Genomic DNA, 22338 nt, shown 5'->3' on the forward strand with positions numbered 1-22338 from the left:
AGGTCCCAAAGGCGCTTTTTAAACCATGACCTGGATGACTGAGAATCTCCATAGATACCCTGCACTGAAACCACAGATCACTTCATTGCTGCGTTGCACCATTTTTTTCTTTCCCTTCTGCTTACTTTAATTTTTCTTCTCCTTTCCCAGCCTATGTCAAGCTATATTCTCCTTGGTGAAAATCCCTACATTAAAATGGTGAGTAGTTTATGTGCTTTCCCCAGTTTTTGTTTTTTTCTTGATTTCTTTGAATTATGATCAGGATCTACCAGGCTTTGCTCTTGTTTTCAGCACCAGTTTTCAGCAGCACCGAATTTCTAATTTCTCTTGTGACCTCTCCCTTCCAATGATTCTTTTTCGCAGACGTATGATATCCAAGGGAACCTCCAGAATGATAGCCAGGTGACAGTTTCTGTGATCTTTGAGAATAAGAGCAGCAGTTTCCTAAAGAGCATGGAGCTGAACGTTTTGGACTCTCTGAATACTAAAATGCTGCGGCCGGAAGGATCCTCCATCCATGATGGGATACCTGTCCCTTTTCAGCTGCCTCCTGGTATGACTCTCTGCTTCCTGATGAGAGGGGTGGGTGGGAAAGAGCTTTTCTAAGAAGTTTGAAACACTGGAAGTTTTTCAGCAGATGTTGGATAACCATCTGTCTGAAGGTAGTGTAGGTAACAGTCTATCCTCTATACCAGTGTTTCCCAACCTTGGCAACTTGAAGATATTCGGACTTCAACTCCCAGAATTCCCCAGCCAGCATGCTGGCTGGGGAATTCTGGGAGTTGAAGTCCGAATATCTTCAAGTTGTCAAGGTTGGGAATCACTGCTCTATACTAACCTACCCAGGCCTCATGCTCTGGAGAGGACATACAGTGCATACAGCACTGAACCAACACGGAAAGCAGCAGTCACTGGTCTTTACTTGATTATCATAGAGCGTGACGGCAGGGGCAGCTTTGGAGGTCAATATGTCTCATTGGCATAATGACAAACAGTGACGTCTTCAGTGTCTTGGGCATGTTGTAAGAATGGAGGGTGGGTAGATTCTGAAAGATCTCCTGTATGGTGAACTAGTGCAGGGAAAGTGTCCCAGAGAGAGACCACAGCTGTGATATAAGGATATCTGTAAGAGGGATTTAAAGGCCTTGGGAATGGATATTAGCAGCTCGGAAGCCTTGACCTCTGATCGTTCAGCTTGGAGGATAAAGACACAGCTTGGCCTTCTCCAGTTCGAAGAGACACTTGTTCGGCAGGCTGAGGCAAAGAGGCAATCCAGGAACCAGTGAAATCCGGGGGGCAGGCAGGGGACAGAATGGATCTGCGCTCAGTGTGGAAGAGATTGCCACTCTTGGATTGGCCTTTTTTAGCCACACTAGATGCTGTTCTAGGAACTCTTTCCAGAGCACGATACCATAGTCTTTCAAGACTGAAGGTTGCCAGTGAGAATGAGAAATTTTAATGATTTGTACTCTTCTAGTAGAAAAAATGGTTAAGTCTTTTAAAGAAACCTGAGTGTGAGAAATAAGATTTTGAAATCAAGATAAGTCTTAATATAATTCTCACTTTGTTTATAAATCTAACTACATTCTGTTATTCCATTCTACTTTTGTTTCCTTTCCCAAATTTAGGAGTCTCAAATGAAACCCAGTTTGTTTTCACCCTGCAGAGCATTGCCATGGCACAGAAACTAAAAGGGACCTTGTCATTTATAGTCAAAGTAAGAACCTGTTACCCTTTCCTAATACATGTAGTTCATTTCTGAGAAAGTATTAAAAGGGATTAAAGAGATAGTAACACCAACTTTTTATTTCCCAAAGAGATGACCCTCACTAGTTAGTTTGAGTGAATTGTTTTTTTCATCCTGGTGCTGCAGTGGGCATAAGGGTGAAAAACAGTCATTGGTTACTTTTTTCAGTGCTGTCGTAACTTCAACAGTCACTAAAAAAATGGTTGCAAATCGACTACGTATATTTGAACTTTGGACAACTGGTAGATAGACAGATATATTTCCCTTAAGGCAGTGGGAAATGAGCTCCCTGCTTCTATTCGTTGAGGCTACCTCCTATTATAGCAATAGCTATGCTATTATAGCAATTTTAGTCTCCCAGAAAAGTCTGGTTCTGAAGGAGTGTTGGGGATACAATCCACACCTTAAAGTTGCCAGGTTTGAAAAACACTGTCCTAGGCTGTGATGGAGAATGGAGTTGGCTTCCCCTTGCTGCATATGAGGAGGGAACCATATCAAACATTTGGCAAGATAAAATGCCTAGGTTTTATCAAGAGGATAAAATGACTGGGATAATAATAATAATTATTATTATTATTTATTAGGTTTGTATGCCACCACTCTCCGGAGACTCGGAGTGGCTCACAACAATAAAATAATGGTGTATTTTAAGCTGTGTGACCTTCTGACTCCTTCCCCTTCCCAGTATCTATTTGGTCTGATACTCTTTCAGGAGTATTTAAATTATGTCTCATCCACTTGTTGGACAACTGGCTTTGGTCCTGTGGTTTACCTCCATTTGTCATTATGCTGCAGGATGATGAAGGCTCAACACATGAAAAGTTAGACTTTAAGCTGTACTTCAGTTGCGCCTCTTATCTAATTACGACGCCCTGTTACAGGTAGGTTACGCTACTTCTTGAAAAAAAGCAACTTGTTCTTCATTTGTTGAAAGAAATACGCTGTATTGTTAATATAGATCAGCATTATTCTTGCAATGATGTGGCTGTGACTTGATGAATTTGCAGACAAAATTCAGTGAGAATGTAAGAAGAATCAAAGCACCTTTAAGTAGGGGAAGAATGTGATGTTCCTTCAGTTATACACGCTCAAGCTTTATTACAGAGATCTGTAGCATAATTCCTATGGGTAGCAAAGTATTTGTCACAGCCAAAAATTACCCTTGTGCTTTCTTAAAAATGAATGTTTTCTTTAAAATCTCTTGAGCTTTGGTCAATTGCACAGAAAAATGCTGAAATTTGTAAAACTTGCAAAAGCATACATTCTCGTGTTGGATTTTAAGATGATGTAGCTAAAAATCACATCAACTGTAGCACTCTAGAAAAATTTAGGTACATTTAGGTGAAGAGTAATTAATGCCTAGCTCATTAATAGAAAATAGTAGACTGTGTCACAGATACATTGTGGGTTTTGCAGAAAGTTTTGAAGAAAAAGAAGCAACATGCAGGCTGGATGATGTCCAAATATGGAAGGTAGAATCTTTTAGGAAACCTTGGAAGAGCTAAAGTGGTTTGAAATGAGCTTGTTTCCCTTCATAGCATCCATCCCGGAGTATTTAATTGTATCTGTGAGAACACTTTAATGGGGAAATTAATGGAAATAGTTGTAGTTTTTTGCATTAGAATTAGCATAGAATGTGAGAAATTCAGAGTAAAATGTAATTAGAAAAAGATTGCAGATTATTACTGTTGAGTAATAGATTATTCAGATGTACAGAATAACAATATACACTATATAAAGTATTGTAGCAATTTCATAATACCTTCTGTTATAGCGAGGCTGTAGATTAATAAATGGAAATGGCTGTTGGGGGGATTTTGCTTTTATTTTATTCCTTGGATCTGGCTTTTTCTAATGTTATCTAAAGAATACAGTAAGCAGATGACCAATGGAGGAAGCACCCCCAAAGATTACAGAAAGAGTGTGGGGCTCTCTGAGCTTGATTGTTTGCTTGTAGATGTTTCACTATCCAAACAGATAACATCATCGTCAGACATCGGTTGCAAGCAAACAACCAAACCCAGATACATTAAGGACTCATTCAACTCCTGGTTACAACATACTGTATATTCTCTTTTATTAGAATTACAGAAAGTAAAAATGGACTGAGCTTGGAAGCAGTTTTAAAATTCCCTCTAATATCAGACAGGTCAAGGTAGATGTTAGCCATTCTGTAGTTTCCAACTTCCTCCACTACTCAGATAAGCTATTTCCCATTTGTATTTCCCACAGTGATGCTTTTGCCAAGCTGTTGGAGTTGGGAGACCTGCATGCTAGCTCAATTAAAGTTGATGGCATCACCATCCCTTTCCATCACCTCCTGGCAAAAATTTGCTTCCACCATCATTTCTCTGGTGAGTTCCTGCTAAGAAGATTCCTTGACTCATACAGTTTTGTGCATATTGGCTAACAATTTTGATGTTGGGCATAAACCTCCCAGGGTCAAAGATTGGGGAACCCTCATTTTGCAGAATTCTTCTGATGGTTGACGATTAGCCATGTTGTTAGGATTTAGCCCTGGTTTCTTAATACTGAACAGAAGACAACCTACTAAGAAACATAGAAACATAGAAGACTGACGGCAGAAAAAGACCTCATGATCCATCTAGTCTGCCCTTATACTATTTTCTGTATTTTATCTTAGGATGGATATATGTTTATCCCAGGCATGTTTAAATTCAGTTACTGTGGATTTATCAACCATGTCTGCTGGAAGTTTGTTCCAGGATCTACTACCCTTTCAATAAAATAATATTTTCTCATGTTGCCTTTGATCTTTCCCCCAATTAACTTCAGATTGTGTCCCCTTGTTCTTGTGTTCACTTTCACTAATCTTCCCAGCCTGGCAACTCTCCATTTGTTGAGACTCTGACTTCCAGAGTTACCCAGTTCTAAGCTCTGGAAGTTGCTTCCCAGTATATCCAAGGGAATATTAGGTTGTGAAAGACTGGATTTTTTTTTTTTTGCAGAATCCATTCCAACTAGGATTCTGTAAATTTGGGGTAAAAGAGTTTTTTTCCTTCTGAAAGTGTACCCTAAATTCCAAAACTTGCATGCCATACTTAAATGTTGGTGGTTATTTATTTATTGGATTTATATGCAACCATTCTCCGAGGACTTGGGGCAGCTTAGGGAAAAGGAAAGCAATACAAATAGGAAAACAATACATATATCCAAATCCAATTAATTTAGACTAGCTAATCTAAAAACCTCAGTTACTTAAAAGTCAATTATTCCCATTCAAACAACAAACATACATTGCATTTGTCAGTCGGGGCTAGAGTCTAATGGCCCCAAGCCTGGTGGCAAAGGTGAGTTGTCAAACTCTTGACGAAGACGAGGAGGGGTGGGGGCAGTGCGAATCTTTGGGGTGGGGGGAGCCAATTCCAGAGAGCCAGAGCTCCCACAGAGAAGGCTCTTCTCCTAGGTCCCACCAAGCGACGCTGTCTTGTTGAAGGGACAGTGGAGAAGGCTGACTCTGTGGGACCTAACTGGTCACTGGGACTCATGCGGCAGGAGGGAGTCCTGCAAATAATCTGGTCCGATGCCATGTAGGGCTTTATAGGGTTGTTAGTATGTAGGGTTGTTAGTTAGGTGCATTTTTTGTTTGCTGGAACAAATGTAACTGCTTTTTCGGAAGTTATTTTTTCCTCTACCGTGTTTCCTCGAAATATGGTAGGAAAATAAGCCCTTCCCCCAAAATAAACCTTCCTCCAAAAATAAACCCTTCCCCGAAAATAAGCCCTCCCCGAAAATATTTAAACGCATGTGCAGATGGTCCCCCCCATTTCCTCTGGTTAGAGTTAATGTGACAGAGCTGGAAACCCCGAGTCTTCGGAGAGGGGCGGCATACAAATCTAATAAATTGAATTGAATTGAAATCAGGTAAGACAGCAAGAGATTCCCTGTCTTGCTCCACACACCCCAAAATAATAAAATCTCCCTGAAAATAAGGCCAAGCACTTATTTTGGAGTTCAAACAAATATAAGACAGGATCTTATTTTCAGGGAAACATAATTGTTCTTTATTACTCCTATTCTCTTAAACTCAGTGTCTCAATATAATTTTTGGTTAATTCTATTATAATGCAGCAGTCGCTTCTATCTCCCATCTTGAATTGCCTATATATGTGTATAAAGGCTTTTTTTAAAAAGAAAAGTAAACCAAGAATGTGAGATTAGGCATTTTGTAAAAGGTATTTGAAAGGAAAATTGTTCTTGATAGTTTGTTACTCCCACTCTAAAGTAACTTGTGGTTTGCATGCAGAATATTCCTGTTTAATATATTAAATATCATGCCTATGACGCTGCAAATTTGCTATCAATATTTAGTTAGACTGGGGTGAGGTCTTTTTCAGATTGTCTATTACAGTGTTTTTCCATCTCAGCAAATTAAGATATGTGGAGTTCAACTCCCAGAATTCCCCAGCCAGCATGCTAACATGTTACAATTTACAATTATTATCCAGAGTGCAAACAATACTTTATGATCAGGGGGGGGGGGAAACCCCCAAGAATAAAGTTCATTCCAGAAATTCCTTGGAAATTTAATGGAGTAGCGGAAATGACCATTTCCTTCCAGCCAAGAAAAATCTCAGCCAGGAATTCCTAGAGAGATTTATAATATTTTAGACTTTATATTTCATATTTTCTGTTGTTATCTCTTGTGTTTTATTGAAATGTGATGTGAATGTGCCATGCAACAAATAAATAAATCCTAGAGAGGCATCTTAGGGTTTTAAAAAGGGAATTAAAACCATGCAAGCTTGCAGGAGGCTTCTTATTGAAGGTTGTGTGAGTTGTGCTAGTTTTGTCACATTATTAGAAGGAGAAATGTAATTGCTGGTGCTTTTCAATTGACTTCCCATGAGAAAACTGCTAACTCTGTGAGCCAAAAGCATCTCTTCGTAGAGGAGATGTTTCACTGTAGCAGATTCGCTGCATTGTCTCAGTACAATTGTTTAATGGGGCTCAGTAATTTTGCTGCATCTGCACAAATGTGGTCATAAAAATCCAGGGATATAGATGAGAATGATGTGTCCTGGGGAAAAAAATGGCTTGTTCCTTTTCTGAACAATGAAAAAGGAAAGCAGACGCTAAAAAGAGCGCAACAAATCCCAGCTGTCAATAAAAAATAGTCAGACAAACGTGATTTTTGGTACTTGGGATTCTTCCCTCTCCCCCTCTTTTGTTATTTTCTCCACCAGCTAGTGATCTACTTAGATAAGTGGCTCAGGCAGATATGCATTCCTTAATATTGTGCTATTTTTTTAAAAAAAATCCAAAAGCCTTATTTGTGGGAGGGATGGGAGCCCTTTAACCATTTTCTTTTTTCTTTCAGTTGTTGAACGTATGGGGGACTGTGCATCCATGTACAGCCGTTCTATCCAGGGCCATCATGTCTGTCTACTTGTGAAAAAGGTGAATCCAAAAACAAAGCACCACCGACAGGTGGTGATATGTTTAATCAGTCAGCTGCAGATGCTATAGCATAATAGGACATTGTCCCATCGTCCAGAAACCAGATATATTAATCACAGGCATTCCCTAGTAGGCAACGACTTTTCTCGTCTCTAGATTTTGTTGCTTCCACAATCAAATTAAAATATGCAAGTAGTCCTCACTTAATGACTCTAATTCAAAATGGCAACTCTCTCACTAAGTGATCTGATCGGAAAGCAGGAAAACACATGACCGTACCAACTCACAATGGACATTTTGGCAACTTCTAGTTGCGTTTGTTCAGTGAATCTCACATGTGGGGATTTAAGTGAGACATCATGTGACCGACTTGCAACCTTTTTTTCCAACTTTCCCACTAACTTTGCTTATCAGAATCTGGCTGTGAGGGTCACAAAAGATGATCAGATCATCTGTCAGCTTTTCCAAGTAAACCAAACAAGGAATACAATTAGATAAAGTAATTCTACTTTATGGTGAGAATTACATTGTCAGAATCATGAAAATCTGAAAGTACAAACTTCCCCCCTGCCACATGAACCATTAGAACTGTCCTTAATAAGATTCCTTTCCTGACCATTAGGCCATTGGGGGCTCCTTCCTCATGCCTGATTTGTTTCTTGGGCAGCATCTCTTCCCCTCTTCCCTCAGGGCCTTCCACAGATTTCAACACTTCACATGACCATAGGCACCTGCAACCAGTGTTCCCTCTAATTTTTTGGGGGGTGGGCGGAAAAGTATAGTGTCTGAGCGGCAGTCCCTTTGGGACTGGGCGGCACAAAAATAATAAATAAATAAATAAATAAACAAACAAATAAAAAACCCACCCTGTTTTGCCTCAGAGAATTTCAAAATAAAATATACTGTACTGTGTGTCTATAACAGTGAGCTCATAATAGGGCAACTCTATCAATATCAAAATGCCACTTAAATAGTTGAGCTAGTTTCAAACTAGATTTTGATTTTCTTTCTCTCTTCCTTACTCCCATTCTTTTTCTTTCTCTTTTCTTTCCTCTCTTTTTTTCTATCTGTTTCTCTCTCTTCCTCTCTTCCTCTCTCTCTCCTTCCCTCTCACTCTTTCCCTCTCGGCTTCTGGGCAGGTTTGGAAAACTCTGAGTTGATGATGATTTTTAAGTGAGCGATTGCTCACTGCTCAGCTTAGAAGGAACTATGCCTGCAACCATCATAACATGTGCAAAGGTTGCCAAGCACCTGAGTCATGATCACAACTTCAAGGACTGGATGTGAATATGTTTTTTCCCCCCAGCCCATTCATAATTTTGAATGATCCCTAAATAAATGGTCATTAAGTAAGGTCTGCCTATACTCTTAATAACATCCTTAGTTAGAATATTGGTATTAAGTAATAAATCAATTTATTGATTGATTGATTGATTGATTGATTGGATTTGTATGCCGCCCCTCTCCAGAGACTCGGGGCGGCTAACAGCAACAATAAAACAGTGTACAATAGTAATTCAATACTAAAAACGATTAAAAACCCATTAATACAAAAACCAAACATACATACCATGCATAGAATTGTAAAGGCCTAGGGGGAAGGAGTATCTCAGTTCCCCCATGCCTGACGGCAGAGGTGGGTTTTAAGTAGCTTACGAAAGGCAAGGAGGGTGGGGGCAATTCTAATCTTTGGGGGGAGTTGGTTCCAGAGGGCTGGGGCCGCCACAGAGAAGGCTCTTTCCTGGGTCCCGCCAAACGACATTGTTTAGTTGACAGGACCCGGAGAAGACCCACTCTGTGGGACCTAACTGGTTGCTGGGATTCGTGCAGCAGAAGGCGGTCCCTAAGATAATCTGGTCCAGTGCCATGAAGGGCTTTATAGGTCATAACCAACACTTTGAATTGTGACCGGAAACTGATCGTCAACCAATGCACTTCCAACAATCAATGCAAAAGAAATGGTTTAATTTTTGGGAATTGACACAATAGGCGTTGCTCTTGTAATTACTCAGTATTTTTAATAATACTTACATGCACCTTCTTTCTTTAAACACACCATTCACGGAACACAAAGGAGACGACCATCAGATGATAGGTAGTGGCATTAATAGTGCTGTATATTTCAACTTCCAACTTCGATTTGCTTTTTAAAGGGAACAGGTTAAATCTTATGTGTTCAATAACTCTCAACCTGACTCCCTGTTAAATCCATAATATGGATTGCCCTCCCTTCAATAGGGGAGAAATGAAGTTGCTTCCTAATAGGCAGGTGAGTCTTGACATCTCCTTGTAGAGAATAGGAGAAAAGAATAAACATGATTCAGTTTCCTGGCAGGTGAGAGGAAAGATGATTATGAGAAACAATTTGATCAGGCTAGAAATGGGGGAAGTAGTTCTAGTTTTCATTTTAGGCATGAAAACCACTTGAGTGACTGGGCTAACCACCAGGAGACAGTGAGTTCTAGTCCTGCCTTTCGCATGAAAGGTGATTTTGAGCCTCTCACTCTCTCAGCCCAGCTCACCTGACAAGGTTCTTGTCGGGAAAATAGGAGGAGGAAGATGCATGGGGTATAATAAAGAGATACAAAGAGCCAAGAATCATGCTACCTAACCCTAAAAAATCCCTATATTTTCTCTCTCTCTCCCCCTTCCCCCTTTTTAATGAATCCTTTGGCAGGGAGAAAACTCTGTGTCCATTGATGGAAAATGCGACGATTCAAGCTTATTGGGAAATCTGTTGACAGAACTCAAAGAAACCCTGTCGAAATGCTGAGTGCTCTCGGAATCGAGCACAGCCCCTCGTCCTCCTGGCCCTCCAGACGAGCAGCATCCCGAGGCTCACGGGACTGACACCAGTGGAGCATTCGATTCCTCTCCCTCTGTGCGCATGTTTGATCTCCCAGGGCATGTGTTTTCCATTTCCACCTCCCTCCTGGGTGGTTGTGTTCGTTCTATTTTTGTTTTAATTTTGTTACGGTTTACACCTCTTTAGAACTGGGCTCTCCTCTCTCCTCTCTTTGGAACGGTCCGACCATAGCAAAGAGATCCCCAACTGGATTGACATCCTGGCAAGGGAGAAAACGGGATAGAGGAGAGGCAGAATCCATATTGGAAACCCAACCGCATCCCTGGATGTGCTTGCACCTCTCCTGGTGTGAGAGCAGGTCAATTCCATTTATCGTTTTAAACCTCTCGCGCTTAAAAGGAGAAAAAGGTCAGAATGTCCCTTCTCTGCCACCAATTGGGATGCCAATTCCCTCCTTCCAGAACATTTCCTGCTGCCCCCGGCTGGGATTGGTTGATCCTCTCTCATCAGGGAAGGCTCCCACAGGAATGTTTAAAGCCCAGCAATCTCTCATTCCTGGAATTAACGAAAGTAGCCTAATTAGAAGTCCAAAGTCATTGTGTCTGTGTGGATTTGGGGGTATGTGGTTATTTTTTTTCTTTCTTCTGTGTTAGGTTGAACAATCCTACAGTGGGGCCTATCTGCCATGCCCAGCTTTTACAAAGCCTACCCTTAAGCAGATGGCCACAATCTTAGTGACAGTTTGTTTTTGAAAGTGTCCTCACTCCATAGTTGCAGCCAGTGGTTTATTTTTCTTTCTTCTCTCTCTCTCTCTCTTTTGGGCAAACTTTTCTTTTTCTCCTCCACAATATTGAAAGATATTAATGATGATCAGTTACAAATAGGGTGGGACACCTTGATTATTGTTAAAAGTTAATGAGAGATTTCACCATGGCCGCCCTTAACTTGTTTTTTTTTAAATTATCTCACAATGAAACTTCACTATTGGATACTCCAAACACTGATACTTAGATTCCTGAACTTGGGGGGGGGGGCGCTCAGGGACGATGGGGGGAGGACAGGATGGAACCAATGAACCCTTTGGTCTCTGGCTTGCATTATGTCCTCTATGTTTCAAGACATTTGGTGCCTCAATATCCTTCTGTGTGGTCAGGGGTCTTTTTTTTTTTAAAATATCAGTACAGTAATTATGTCTGTTGGGAGCTGAGCTGCAAGATTTACTGAGAATAATTTAGCGTTCTCTCAATATTGCAGGCTGGTGAAGCAGTTATTGCAAGGAGCAAGGCGGAGAGTGTTATTTGTTGACTTTTTGTGAATTAGTGCAGATTTTGTTGGGGGTTGGGAAATCTGCACATATTCAGAAATGTCTTAAAAGGGCAAATGCTCCTTGAAGTTAGTGGGTTTTAAATATATATATCTAGATATATATATATACACACACACATATATATATATTCCTGAATGAAAACTTGTCACTTTAGCATGTAGAGTCTGTTCTCTTACAGTGATTCTAAAACTCTTCTGAAAATTGTACAATATGTTATGTTTAAAAGAAAAAAGTTATTTACTATTGACATTCCCCCACAAAACACATACCACAAAGCTGCTGTAAGAATTTTTTTGTGTCAAGATGATCGAATAAAATTTCAAAACTTACAGAATTTAAAAATCTTTTGAATTGTGCCTTGAATCTTAGTGGTGAATGCAGACTTTTTAAAGGTATTCAAGTCTTTTCTGCTCAATTCAAATTGCCTCCTGGGCCTTAACAACAGATAGTGGGTTGAAATCCAGATTTTAAAGGAGTTTTCATCATGGTTTCTTTTGTAAGATTGTAAATAGCCATCATTGCTGCCTTCACCCAGTCATTTTAATCGAAGCGGTAAAAGGGAGCTTGTCATTATTTTTCTTTTTTGTCCCATTTTGTTACAGAAAGACATTTCCCATGCCGCTGGGGAACAGGGATATTAAGAAAATTAAGAGTCTTTGGAGAGGGGCAGCATACAAATCTAATAAACTATTATATAAAATAAACTTCTTCCATTTGCATATGAATATAGTAATATTAATCATCAGGATAGCAGTTTGGACGGATCTCATCATTTTATTTTGTGTGTCACATTTGTGTTACACAAACGAAACAGCAAATCAATTCAACAACTGGGCTCAAGTAGTTCTAAGAGAGAGGCATCCTCTTCCATTTCCTTCAAAGCCATCGTTTTGAGCCAGTTTTGTGACAGAGTATCTCCTATACCTAGGAACAGAGAAAACCCACAGATATTATTAATAAATATTCACATATACTGTTAATAACTCTTGCCGTGGCCTCAGATTTGTTAGGTGAGCATCACACAAGACAAAACAAGCCCGTCAAGACCTGGGCGTGTAATTGAGGAAAGCACAGAAAGTTCTAACGGGTGTCTTGCTTCATTAGAAATGTTTTCCCTCTGTAGATTATCTCTAATAAAAATATATGGCTCAGACTCAATTTCCCCTTTGCTGCGATTCACTTGAATATTGTCTTTGACCAAAGTAGAGATGTTCAGTCTTGGCAACTCAGATTAGATCCTACAACATAATCCTGGGACACACATATTTGCTCTTATTCACTTTAAGACCTCTGGACTTCAACTTCCAGAATTCCCCAGGCTTGGTAATTTTGGAAATTGAAGTCCAGGTCTTAAAGTAACCAAGGTTGGACACCACTGGACTAAAAGTTTCACTTGGACACCAATTGCTCCAGTGACAATTTTTTTAAAAAAAGATCCCTTTTTAAAACCATCCGTCAGCTTTGATAACAACTTGGTGTTCAATAAAGTTAGCCAAGTTAGATGGGGAAAAAGCCATTTTGAAGTTATTTTTTTTTAAAAAAAAAATATTCTATTAGTTTTTCAAATTTTAAAAAGCAAAGAAATATCCGAAATTTTTGGTTCTACATCATTGTATTTACATTGATTTCATATTAATGCATTGCAGTATTTTCATTATTTGCAATATTCCATGTTCTTGTTTCATTTTCCCTTTTTTGTTTTCTCTCATCAGTCCATTGTTACCAGTTTTGAGGTTGCTATATAAAACGTGTAGCAAGAGGACATCATTAAAAAAAAGTCAACTTTGTGGGGGAATCATTTTTGAAGGCCGCACTTCTTGAGGACAGTCTATGGAGGATTGTAGATTGGACCGTGTAAATCAAGAAGACCAAGATCAGCCTCTTCCATTTCGTCTCGGCAAAATAGGGCCTGGTTTGGCAAGATGCAGCCACTTTCAAAGGGTATTTTAAATTAGGTTCTAAATTTCATAGGCCTGATCTAAGAGGTGGTATTCTCTCAATTAAAAAAATGCTGATTTTAACTAAAGAGTATCTTCTCAGTCTTGCCAACTTGAAGATACATGGACGTTTTTAAGCAGATGTTGAATAACTGTCTGAAGTAGTGTAGGATTTCCTGCCTAAGCAGGAGGTTGGACTAGAAGACCTCCAAGGTCCCTTCCAACTCTGTTATTATTATAGACTTCAACCCCCAGAATTCCATGTATAGTAACTGTTCAATAGTATTGATAAAAGGGACTTATGACCATAGTTCCCTCTAAGCTGAGCAGTGAGCAATCGCTCACTTAAAAATCATCATCAACTCAGAGTTTTCCAAACCTGCCCAGAAGCCGAGAGGGAAAGAGTGAGAGGGAAGGAGAGAGAGAGGAAGAGAGAGAAACAGATAGAAAAAAGAGAGGAAGGAAAAGAGAAAGAAAAAGAATGGGAGTAAGGAAGAGAGAAAGAAAATCAAAATCTAGTTTGAAACTAGCTGAACTATTTAAGTGGCATTTTGATATTGATAGAGTTGCCCTATTATGAGCTCAATGTTATAGACACACAGTACAGTATTTTATTTTGAAATTCTCTGAGGCAAAACAGGGTGGGTTTTTTATTTGTTTGTTTATTTATTTATTTATTTATTATTTCTGTGCCGCCCAGTCCCAAAGGGACTGCCGCTCAGACACTATACTTTTCCGCCCACCCCACAAAAAAATTAGAGGGAACACTGCTTATGTCTACAGTTCACACAGCCATTGTAGCATCCCATTGGCTGGATAATCAAAATTTGGGCCCCATGTCAACTGGCATATATTTATGATGATAAATAGGGGTCATGTGATCCCCATTTGTAACTTTCCAGACAACCTCCGTCAAGCAAGATTCCTTTAATGGCCATATATGATGTGCTTAATAACTGCAGTGATTTGCTTAACTGTAGCAAAACAAGAGGTCAAAATGGGGCAAAACTCACTTAACAACTCTCTTGCTAAGCAGCAGAAATGTTGGGCTCATTTGTGGTTGTAAGTCAAAGATTACCTCTATCTGCAAGTTGTTATGGTTGAAAAAACATTGACTTAAGGCATTCCTTTTTGCATCTGCTATTGTGGGCCATGAAATTTCCATCCCAACTTCCTTCAACCCTAGTTTAGCATAACAGTTGGGAATAATGTGAGCGATAATCCATGATCATCTTCAGATTGTGTTAGGTGTACAGACTATTTGGAATTGTATGGGTAAGAATCGGAAGGGAATTTAGAGATCTTCCAACTCAGGGGTGTCAAATTCGCAGCCCGCAAGCTGGATGTGTCATGTGCTGGCCACGTCCATGCCCAGTTTAGTGAAGAGGAAAAAAGTCACAACACATCATGCGATGTCACTGTGACAATGCAAGTTTGACACCCCTGTTCTAGTTCCAACTGCCCAGAATTGAATTCATCTTTAACAAGATTTCAGAAAGGTAGTTATCGACCATGTTTCCCCCAAAATAAGACCCTGCCTTATATTTTTTTGAACCCTGAAATAAAGCTTGGCACCCAAAAGCCCCATTGGGATTATCAGGGGATGTCTTACTTTGGGGAAAACGGTAGTTTCTGATTACAAATGTCCAGGGAGTGTGGTCTTTTTCCAAAGTAGGCCTATTCCAGGGATAGGCACAGTGGGCTCTTCTATGACTTGTGGACTTCAACTCCCAGAATTCCTGAGCCAATCATGCTAGTTCAGGAATTCTCGGAGTTGAAGTCCACATGTCATAGAAGAGCCCACTTTGCCTATTCCTGGCCTAAGTACACTAAGGCTCTACTAGATGTAGATTTTAAGTTATGCCTCCATTGTTAAGCAGCACTTACTGCTGGGAAATTGTTCCTGATATCAAACAAAGATCTACTTACTCTTAATTTAAACATGTATTATTCTCTCTTCTGGAATAACTGAAGAGTTTTGCCCTAGGTCAGTGATAGTGAACCTTTTAGGCACAGAGTTCCCTAGCCAGAAGGCACTGCTGCCAGAGCCGCTGGAAATCTGACGACAAGTTGGTCTGTGCGCATGCGCAAGTCAGAAATCTGACGACCATCTTGCTGCGCTGGGGTGACGGGGTGCATGCCCAAAGAGAGGGTCCTGCGTGCCACCTGTTGCACATGTACCATAGGTTCGTCATCACGGCCCTAGATTGTACATAGCAACAGTTGAAATACAGTGGTAGCTCTACTTAAGAACTTAATTCGTTCTGTGACCAGATTCTTAAATAGAAACGTTCTTAAGTAGAAGCAATTTTTCCCATAGGAATCAATGTAAAAGCAAATAATGCGTGCAAACCCATTAGGAAAGAAATAAAAGCTCAGAATTTGGGCGGGAGGAGGAGGAGGAAGAAGATGAGGAGGAAGACAGTCCCTGCTGAAGGAAGAAGGTGAGGTGAAGGGAATCAAAATAATCCAAAACTTTAAGGCTTAAAAAAAAGAGAGAGGGACTCTGAGGCAGGGAGGAGGAGCACATGCCTCCCATACACCCGGCGTGAGGCTGCCTCCCATACACTGGCTGCAGCTGCTGCTACCTGCTTCCTCTTCCTTCCCATGCTGAAGGGCTCCCCTTTCCTCTTATTCGCTCGCTTTGTAGCCAGCGCCTTTCCTTCGCTGTGGTGACTCCTCGGCTGCCCAGAGCGAAGGGAGCGTTTCTTTTCTCTGGACACTGGCAGAGGTTTATTCCCTGTCCAAGCGCCCAGAGAAAGGAAAATGCTTTGTTCGCTCTGGACTGCCAAAGCCTCCTTAAGCGCCACCAAAAGGCTCCTCTGGCAACCCAGATGGCCGGGATTAAAGGGGGAATGGCAGGAAACTGGCCGGGCCTTCGTGCTGCTCTCAAATTTCCTGAGAAATTTTTCCAGGCTTGGGTTCTTAAGTAGAAAATGGTTATTAAGTAGAGGCAAACAAATCTTGAACACCCGGTTCTTATCTAGAAAAGTTATTAAGTAGAGGCATTCTTAAGTAGAGGTACCACTGTACAGCTGTACATATCAGGTGAAAATCCGTTTCCAACCATTTCTCCTAGGTTTTGCTTCTTGACTTTTTCATTGCAAACCCCACACCCTGTAGCATGATGTTGCCCAATTGACCAATGAAATGTCACCAAGCAAACAACCAAGGTTGAGAACTTTATTGCCTTCTTCTAAAGAAGATCCACCTTTTCAGTATCACTCCTAGAATATCCTGCATAGGACTTGCCTCCTCATTAGTAAAGATTTGCAAATGTAGCCAATCAAATGAGACTAATCAAGTAAAGCGGCTTAAAGTAAGTTAATAATAGCACTGCCTAAAATAACATAGCCCTGCTTACTTAAGAATCAGCAGACTGATTTGAAACAGCTTTCCCAGAAATTGCCTTGCTAAGGTTGGGGAAGGTTGTTGAGAAGGTGGTGGCGCTCCAGCTCCAGCGGTCCTTGGAAGAAGCCGATTATCTAGGTCCTCAGCAGTCAGGATTCAGGCCCGGCTACAGCACGGAAACTGCTTTGGTCGCGCTGATGGATGATCTCTGGCGGGCCCGGGACAGGGGTTTATCCTCTGTCCTGGTGCTTCTTGACCTCTCAGCGGCTTTCGATACCATCGACCATGGTATCCTTCTGCGCCGGCTGGAGGGGTTGGGAGTGGGAGGCACTGTCCTTCAGTGGTTCTCTTCCTACCTCTCTGGTCGGTCGCAGTCGGTGTTAGTGGGGGGTCAGAGGTCGACCTCTAGGTTACTCCCTTGTGGGGTGCCTCAGGGGTCGGTCCTCTCCCCCCTACTATTTAATATCTACATGAAACCGCTGGGTGAGATCATCCAAGGACATGGGGTGAGGTATCATCAATATGTAGATGATACCCAGCTTTACATCTCCACCCCTTGTCCAGTCGGCGAAGCAGTGAAAGTGATGTGCCGGTGCCTGGAGGCTGTTGGGGTCTGGATGGGTGTCAACAGACTCAAGCTCAACCCGGATAAGACGGAGTGGCTGTGGGTTTTGCCTCCCAAGGACAATTCCATCTGTCTGTCCATCACCCTGGGGGGGGGAGTCACTAACCCCCTCAGAGAGGGTTCGCAACTTGGGCGTCCTCCTCGATCCACAGCTCACATTAGAGAAACATCTTTCAGCTGTGGCAAGGGGGGCGTTTGCCCAGGTTCGCCTGGTGCACCAGTTGCGGCCCTATTTGGACCGGGAGTCACTGCTCACAGTCACTCATGCCCTCATCACCTCGAGGCTCGACTACTGTAATGCTCTCTACATGGGGCTACCTTTGAAAAGTGTTCGGAAACTTCAGATAGTGCAGAATGCAGCTGCGAGAGCTATCATGGGCCTTCCTAAATTTGCCCATGTCACACCAACACTCCGCAGTCTGCACTGGTTGCCGATCAGTTTCCGGTCACAATTCAAAGTGTTGGTTATGACCTATAAAGCCCTTCATGGCACTGGACCAGAATATCTCCGGGACCGCCTTCTGCCGCACGAATCCCAGCGACCAGTTAGGTCCCACAGAGTTGGCCTTCTCCGGGTCCCGTCAACTAAACAATGTCGTTTGGCGGGACCCAGGGGAAGAGCCTTCTCTGTGGCGGCCCCAACCCTTTGGAACCAACTCCCCCCAGATATCAGAGTTGCCCCCACCCTCCTAGCCTTTCGTAAGCTCCTTAAAACCCACCTCTGTCGTCAGGCATGGGGGAATTGACATGTTCCTTCTCCCTAGGCTTATAAAATTTATGCATGGTACGCTAGTGTGTATGATTGGTTTTAACTTGTGGGTTTTTTTAAAAATTAATTTAAATATTGGATTTGTCTTACATTGTATTGCTATTGCTGTGAGCCGCCCCGAGTCTGCGGAGAGGGGCGGCATACAAATCTGATTAAACTTAAACTTAAAACTAAAGATAATACAGTGATGCCTCGTCATATGAACCCCTCATCATACGAACGTTTCGAGATACGAACCCGGGGTTCGGAATTTTTTTGTCTCTTCTTACGAACTTTTTTCACCTTATGAACCCGCTGCCGCCGCTGGGATGCCCCACCTCCAGACTTCCGTTGCAAGTGAAGCGCCCATTTTTGCGATCCTGGGACTCCCCTGAGGCTCCCCTCCATGGGAAACCCCACCTCCGGACATCCACGTTTTTGCAATGCTCTAGGGGAATCCCAGGAGGGGAATCCCAGGATCGCAAAAATGGGCGCTCCGCTGGCAACAGAAGTCCGGAGGTGGGGTTTCCCAGCGAGGGAAGCCTCAGCGAAATCGCAGCATCGCAAAAACAAAGAAGTCTGGAGGTGGGGTTTCAAGGACGTCCGTGTTTTTGCGATGCTGCAATTTTGCTGAGGCTTCCCTTGCTGGGAAACCCCACCTCCGGACTTCAGTTGCTAGCGGAGCGCCTGTTTTTGCGATCCTGGGATTTCCCTCCTGGGATTCCCCTGCAGCATGAGGCGGGGTTTCCCATGGAGGGGAGCTTCAGGGGAATCTCACCAGCGCAAAAACGGGCGATTTGGCTTGAAAAAGGGGTGAATTTTGGACTTGCACACATTAATCGGTTTTCCATTGATTCCTATGGGAAACATTGTTTCGTCTTACAAACTTTTCACCTTACGAACCTCCTCCCGGAACCAATTAAGTTCGTAAGACAAGGTATCACTGTACTTAGAAGTTCTTTAAACATGAAAATAAGATCAGGCACTGATAAAGGCACACATTTCACCTGCGATGATGTGGTTTTAATTTTGGATCAATGAATCTGAGGTTAGTTGGGGAAAAGATTAGAAGCAACGTGAGAAAATATTATTTTACTGAAAGAGTAGCAGATGCTTGGAACAAACTTCCAACAGATGTGGTTGGTAAATCCACAGTAACTGAATTTAAACATGCCTGGGATAAACGTAGATCCATCCTAAGATAAAATACAGGAAATAGTACAAGGGCAGACTAGATGGACCATGAGGTCTTTTTCTGCCGTCAGTCTTCTATGTTTCTATGTTTCTATTTGTAAACTCGGCTGTTCCATTTTACTCAAACCACAGTTAAGCAAATCAGAATTTGGCGGGGTGTGATCCCAAATGTCTCATAAGTTGATGAACAGTTGCATTACTTTGGAATTAGTTTTGGGTGAAGGTGAAGAATTCCACCCTCCATTTGTAGGGGAAACTACATTGGTACACTGCATGCTAAATAATTACAAATCTTGAACTCATTCTTTGTAGGAATTATTATCTTTTTCGGCGTATAAGACACACCTTTTTCCCCCTAAAAGAAGCTGAAAATTTGGGTGCATCTTATATTCTGAATGTAGCTTTTTCAAAGCTTTCCCACCCCACCAGCCCTAAAAAGGCTCTAACAATCTTCCTGGCTTGCAGAATTTTTTCATTGCTATTCCAAAGAAGTTTTTTCCCAGCCCTAAGTCTTTGCAGGCTTGTTTTCATTGCTACTCCCTCTGAAGATGGTTTTCTTCAGCTCTAACAAGGGGATAAAATAATGTGCTGAAGCTGACCAGACTAAGGATGCTAGCCAGATGAATACCTGGTAGGTAGATATTTTTTCCCTATTTTCCTCCCTCAAAACTAAGGTGAGTCTTATACTCCGAAATATACAGTAAATCTTCATGCTTTTGAAAACTTACTTGTAAAATTCAGTGTATCGGGGCTATTAAAAAAAAGGAGGAAATGAAAGTTAATAGTATATCAGAGGAATTTTGAAAAAGGATAAATGCAAACATCAAAGAAGAATTATTTTCTAAATCGAGCATCACCTGCAGCAGAATCCTGTTCATTGAATATCTCAAAAGCAAAATAATAATAATAATAATAATAATAATAATAATAATAATAATAATAACAGCAGCAAAAAGATCGCACAGACTGACTACAAGCATAGACATAATGCTGTGGCACAGATGATCCACTGGAACTTGTGCCGGAACTACCATTTACCAGTGGCAGAGAACTGGTGGGATGCTAAGCCCGAAAAAGTGGTCGAAAATGAGCAAGCAAAACTACTGTGGGACTTCCGACTTCAGACTGACCGAATTCTGAAGCATAACACACCAGACATTGTGATCGTGGAGAAAAAGAAAGCATGGATCATCGACATTGCAATCCCAAGAGACAGCAGAATTGAGAAGCAGCTAGAGAACTTAGTGAAATACGAAGATCTAAAAATCGAGCTGCAACGACTCTGGCATAAGCCCGTGAAAGTGGTCCCAGTGGTACTTGGCACGCTGGGCGCAGTACCGAAGGATCTCAGCGGACATTTGAAAACCATCGGAATTGACAAAATCTCCATCTGTCAATTGCAAAAGGCCGCTTTACTGGGATCGGCAAACATAATTCGCCGCTACATCACGCAGTCCTAGGTGCTTGGGAAGCGCCCGACTGGTGATGAAATACAAAATCCAGCATAGTGATCTCGCTTGCTGTGTTGTACTGACATAATAATAATAATAATAATAATAATAATAATAATAATAATAATAATAATAATGAAAAGGTGTTGTCCTCCAGAGATGTCTACAGGGTTATGGTCATAGAAGATGACTTGTGTGATTGTACATAATGGGCAGTGTCTTGATCACACCATTGTCTTTTTGACTTTTGGGACTAAATCCTGTAGGCATTCCTAATAGTGGTTCTTGTTTCCCTTCAGCAATGACGAAAAAGTGTCCTACATCAGGGGTTTTCAAACTAGGCAGCTTGAAAATGTGTGGACTTCAACTCCCAGAATTCCCCAACCAGCCAGCTGGTTAGGGAATTCTGGGAGTTGAAGTCCACACATCTTCAAGCTGCCAAGGTTGAAAAATGCTGTCTTATATTACAGTCTTTAGTGGGCTATTGAGCCAAATGATGCTGAAATATCTATCTACGGTGTGTAAGACATTTGCAATGTTTCCAGAGCAACCAGCTAGCTCTTCACTTCCCTGTCCCATAAGGAGCTCTGGTCCACAAATGTAGAGGTATCTTTGTAGTTGTCTCTGCAATTCCTTCATAATTTTTTTTACCCTGGGAAGCTTGGGACTATCAGCAAACTTTTCCTCTTCTTGACCTCCTAACTCCAAATGGGTTATCCACAAGCTGAAAAGTAGTTCTTCTGATCCCCAGTTTTTTATGTCTCTCCAATTAGAAAACTTATCCATTTATTCTGGAATTTCCTGTTGGTCGTAAGACAAGTAACTGGGGGAAAATGTCTACCCCTTGTTCTAAAATATCATCACATTTTTGTCTTTACAAAGAGCCTTTGGTGAAGGATTTTGTTATATCCGGGCCTCTTAACAAAGGGCCTCTTGAATTTCTTTCTGGATACGTGCTAGAATTTTCTGGGTTCATGTGACCCACCAAATCATAAATATATCACATCGAGGCAATACGCACAGCCCACAATGGGGCTGAAATGCTTCTGGTTAGTTTACAGTTCAAAGCGCGGTGCTGTTCTCTTGAGATCAGAGATTCTATCCCATACATTTAGGAACAAGGGAAAAAAATCTCACTCAAAAAAACTTGAAACGCTGCAGCCAACTTTTGCAGAAAAAAGCTATTTTATCTTTTCCAAATCTCCGGGTGTGGCTGCCACAGCTTCCCCAAAGCTATCATTTAATTGTTATGATTTATGTGATAAAACTAGATGGATGGATGGATGGATAGATGCTAGATAGATAGACAGACAGACAGACAGACAGACAGACTAGATAGATGATAGATAGATAGATAGATAGATAGATAGATAGATAGATAGATAGATAGATTAGACAGACAGATTAGACAGATAGACAGACAGACAGACAGACAGACAGACAGACAGACAGACAGACAGACAGACAGACAGATAGATAGATAGATGCTATACAGTTTTGGCTTGCTTGCTTGAGTAAGCCATAGCTGGGTTTTGTTTTTATTTCTGCTAATCACCTGAGTAATGTGTGAACTAAGAAACAATCCCAATCCCATTTAGCCCTAAACATTCTTCCTTGCTGTCACTCCTTACCTTTCGGCAGTACAATGACTGAAAGACAAACAGAGAAACAATGAGAAATTATTTTAGTCATTAGAGAGAGATCAGTTCAGCCCCTATTTTGAATCCACAG

At 41.4% G+C, this 22338-nt stretch overlaps 2 protein-coding genes across 7 annotated transcripts in view; one reads left to right on the forward strand and one right to left on the reverse strand.

The window, feature by feature from the left end:
- AP3D1 (adaptor related protein complex 3 subunit delta 1) overlaps positions 1 to 11643 on the forward strand; it is a 76157-nt gene extending 64514 nt beyond the window's left edge. For all 4 annotated transcript variants that reach the window (XM_070746742.1, XM_070746753.1, XM_070746762.1 and 1 more), the window contains 7 exons: positions 151 to 198; positions 364 to 553; positions 1629 to 1717; positions 2543 to 2628; positions 3980 to 4101; positions 7089 to 7168; positions 9846 to 11643. In XM_070746742.1, the coding sequence (XP_070602843.1) occupies positions 151 to 198; positions 364 to 553; positions 1629 to 1717; positions 2543 to 2628; positions 3980 to 4101; positions 7089 to 7168; positions 9846 to 9941 (711 nt within the window). In that variant the 3' untranslated portion in view covers positions 9942 to 11643. The remainder of the gene's footprint in view (positions 1 to 150; positions 199 to 363; positions 554 to 1628; positions 1718 to 2542; positions 2629 to 3979; positions 4102 to 7088; positions 7169 to 9845) is intronic.
- Positions 11644 to 12063: 420 nt separating this feature from the next.
- Positions 12064 to 22338, reverse strand: part of IZUMO4 (IZUMO family member 4) — a 43130-nt gene continuing 32855 nt past the window's right edge. For 2 of the 3 annotated variants that reach the window (XM_070746794.1, XM_070746785.1), the window contains exons 9-11: positions 22239 to 22256; positions 19885 to 19907; positions 12064 to 12225 (exon numbers count right to left, since the gene is read on the reverse strand). In XM_070746794.1, the coding sequence (XP_070602895.1) occupies positions 12125 to 12225; positions 19885 to 19907; positions 22239 to 22256 (142 nt within the window). In that variant the 3' untranslated portion in view covers positions 12064 to 12124. The remainder of the gene's footprint in view (positions 12226 to 19884; positions 19908 to 22238; positions 22257 to 22338) is intronic. The other variant, XM_070746803.1, reaches the window with a different exon arrangement.

This window comes from Erythrolamprus reginae, chromosome 1 (assembly GCF_031021105.1).
Source record: "Erythrolamprus reginae isolate rEryReg1 chromosome 1, rEryReg1.hap1, whole genome shotgun sequence".
Lineage (NCBI taxonomy): Eukaryota > Metazoa > Chordata > Lepidosauria > Squamata > Dipsadidae > Erythrolamprus > Erythrolamprus reginae.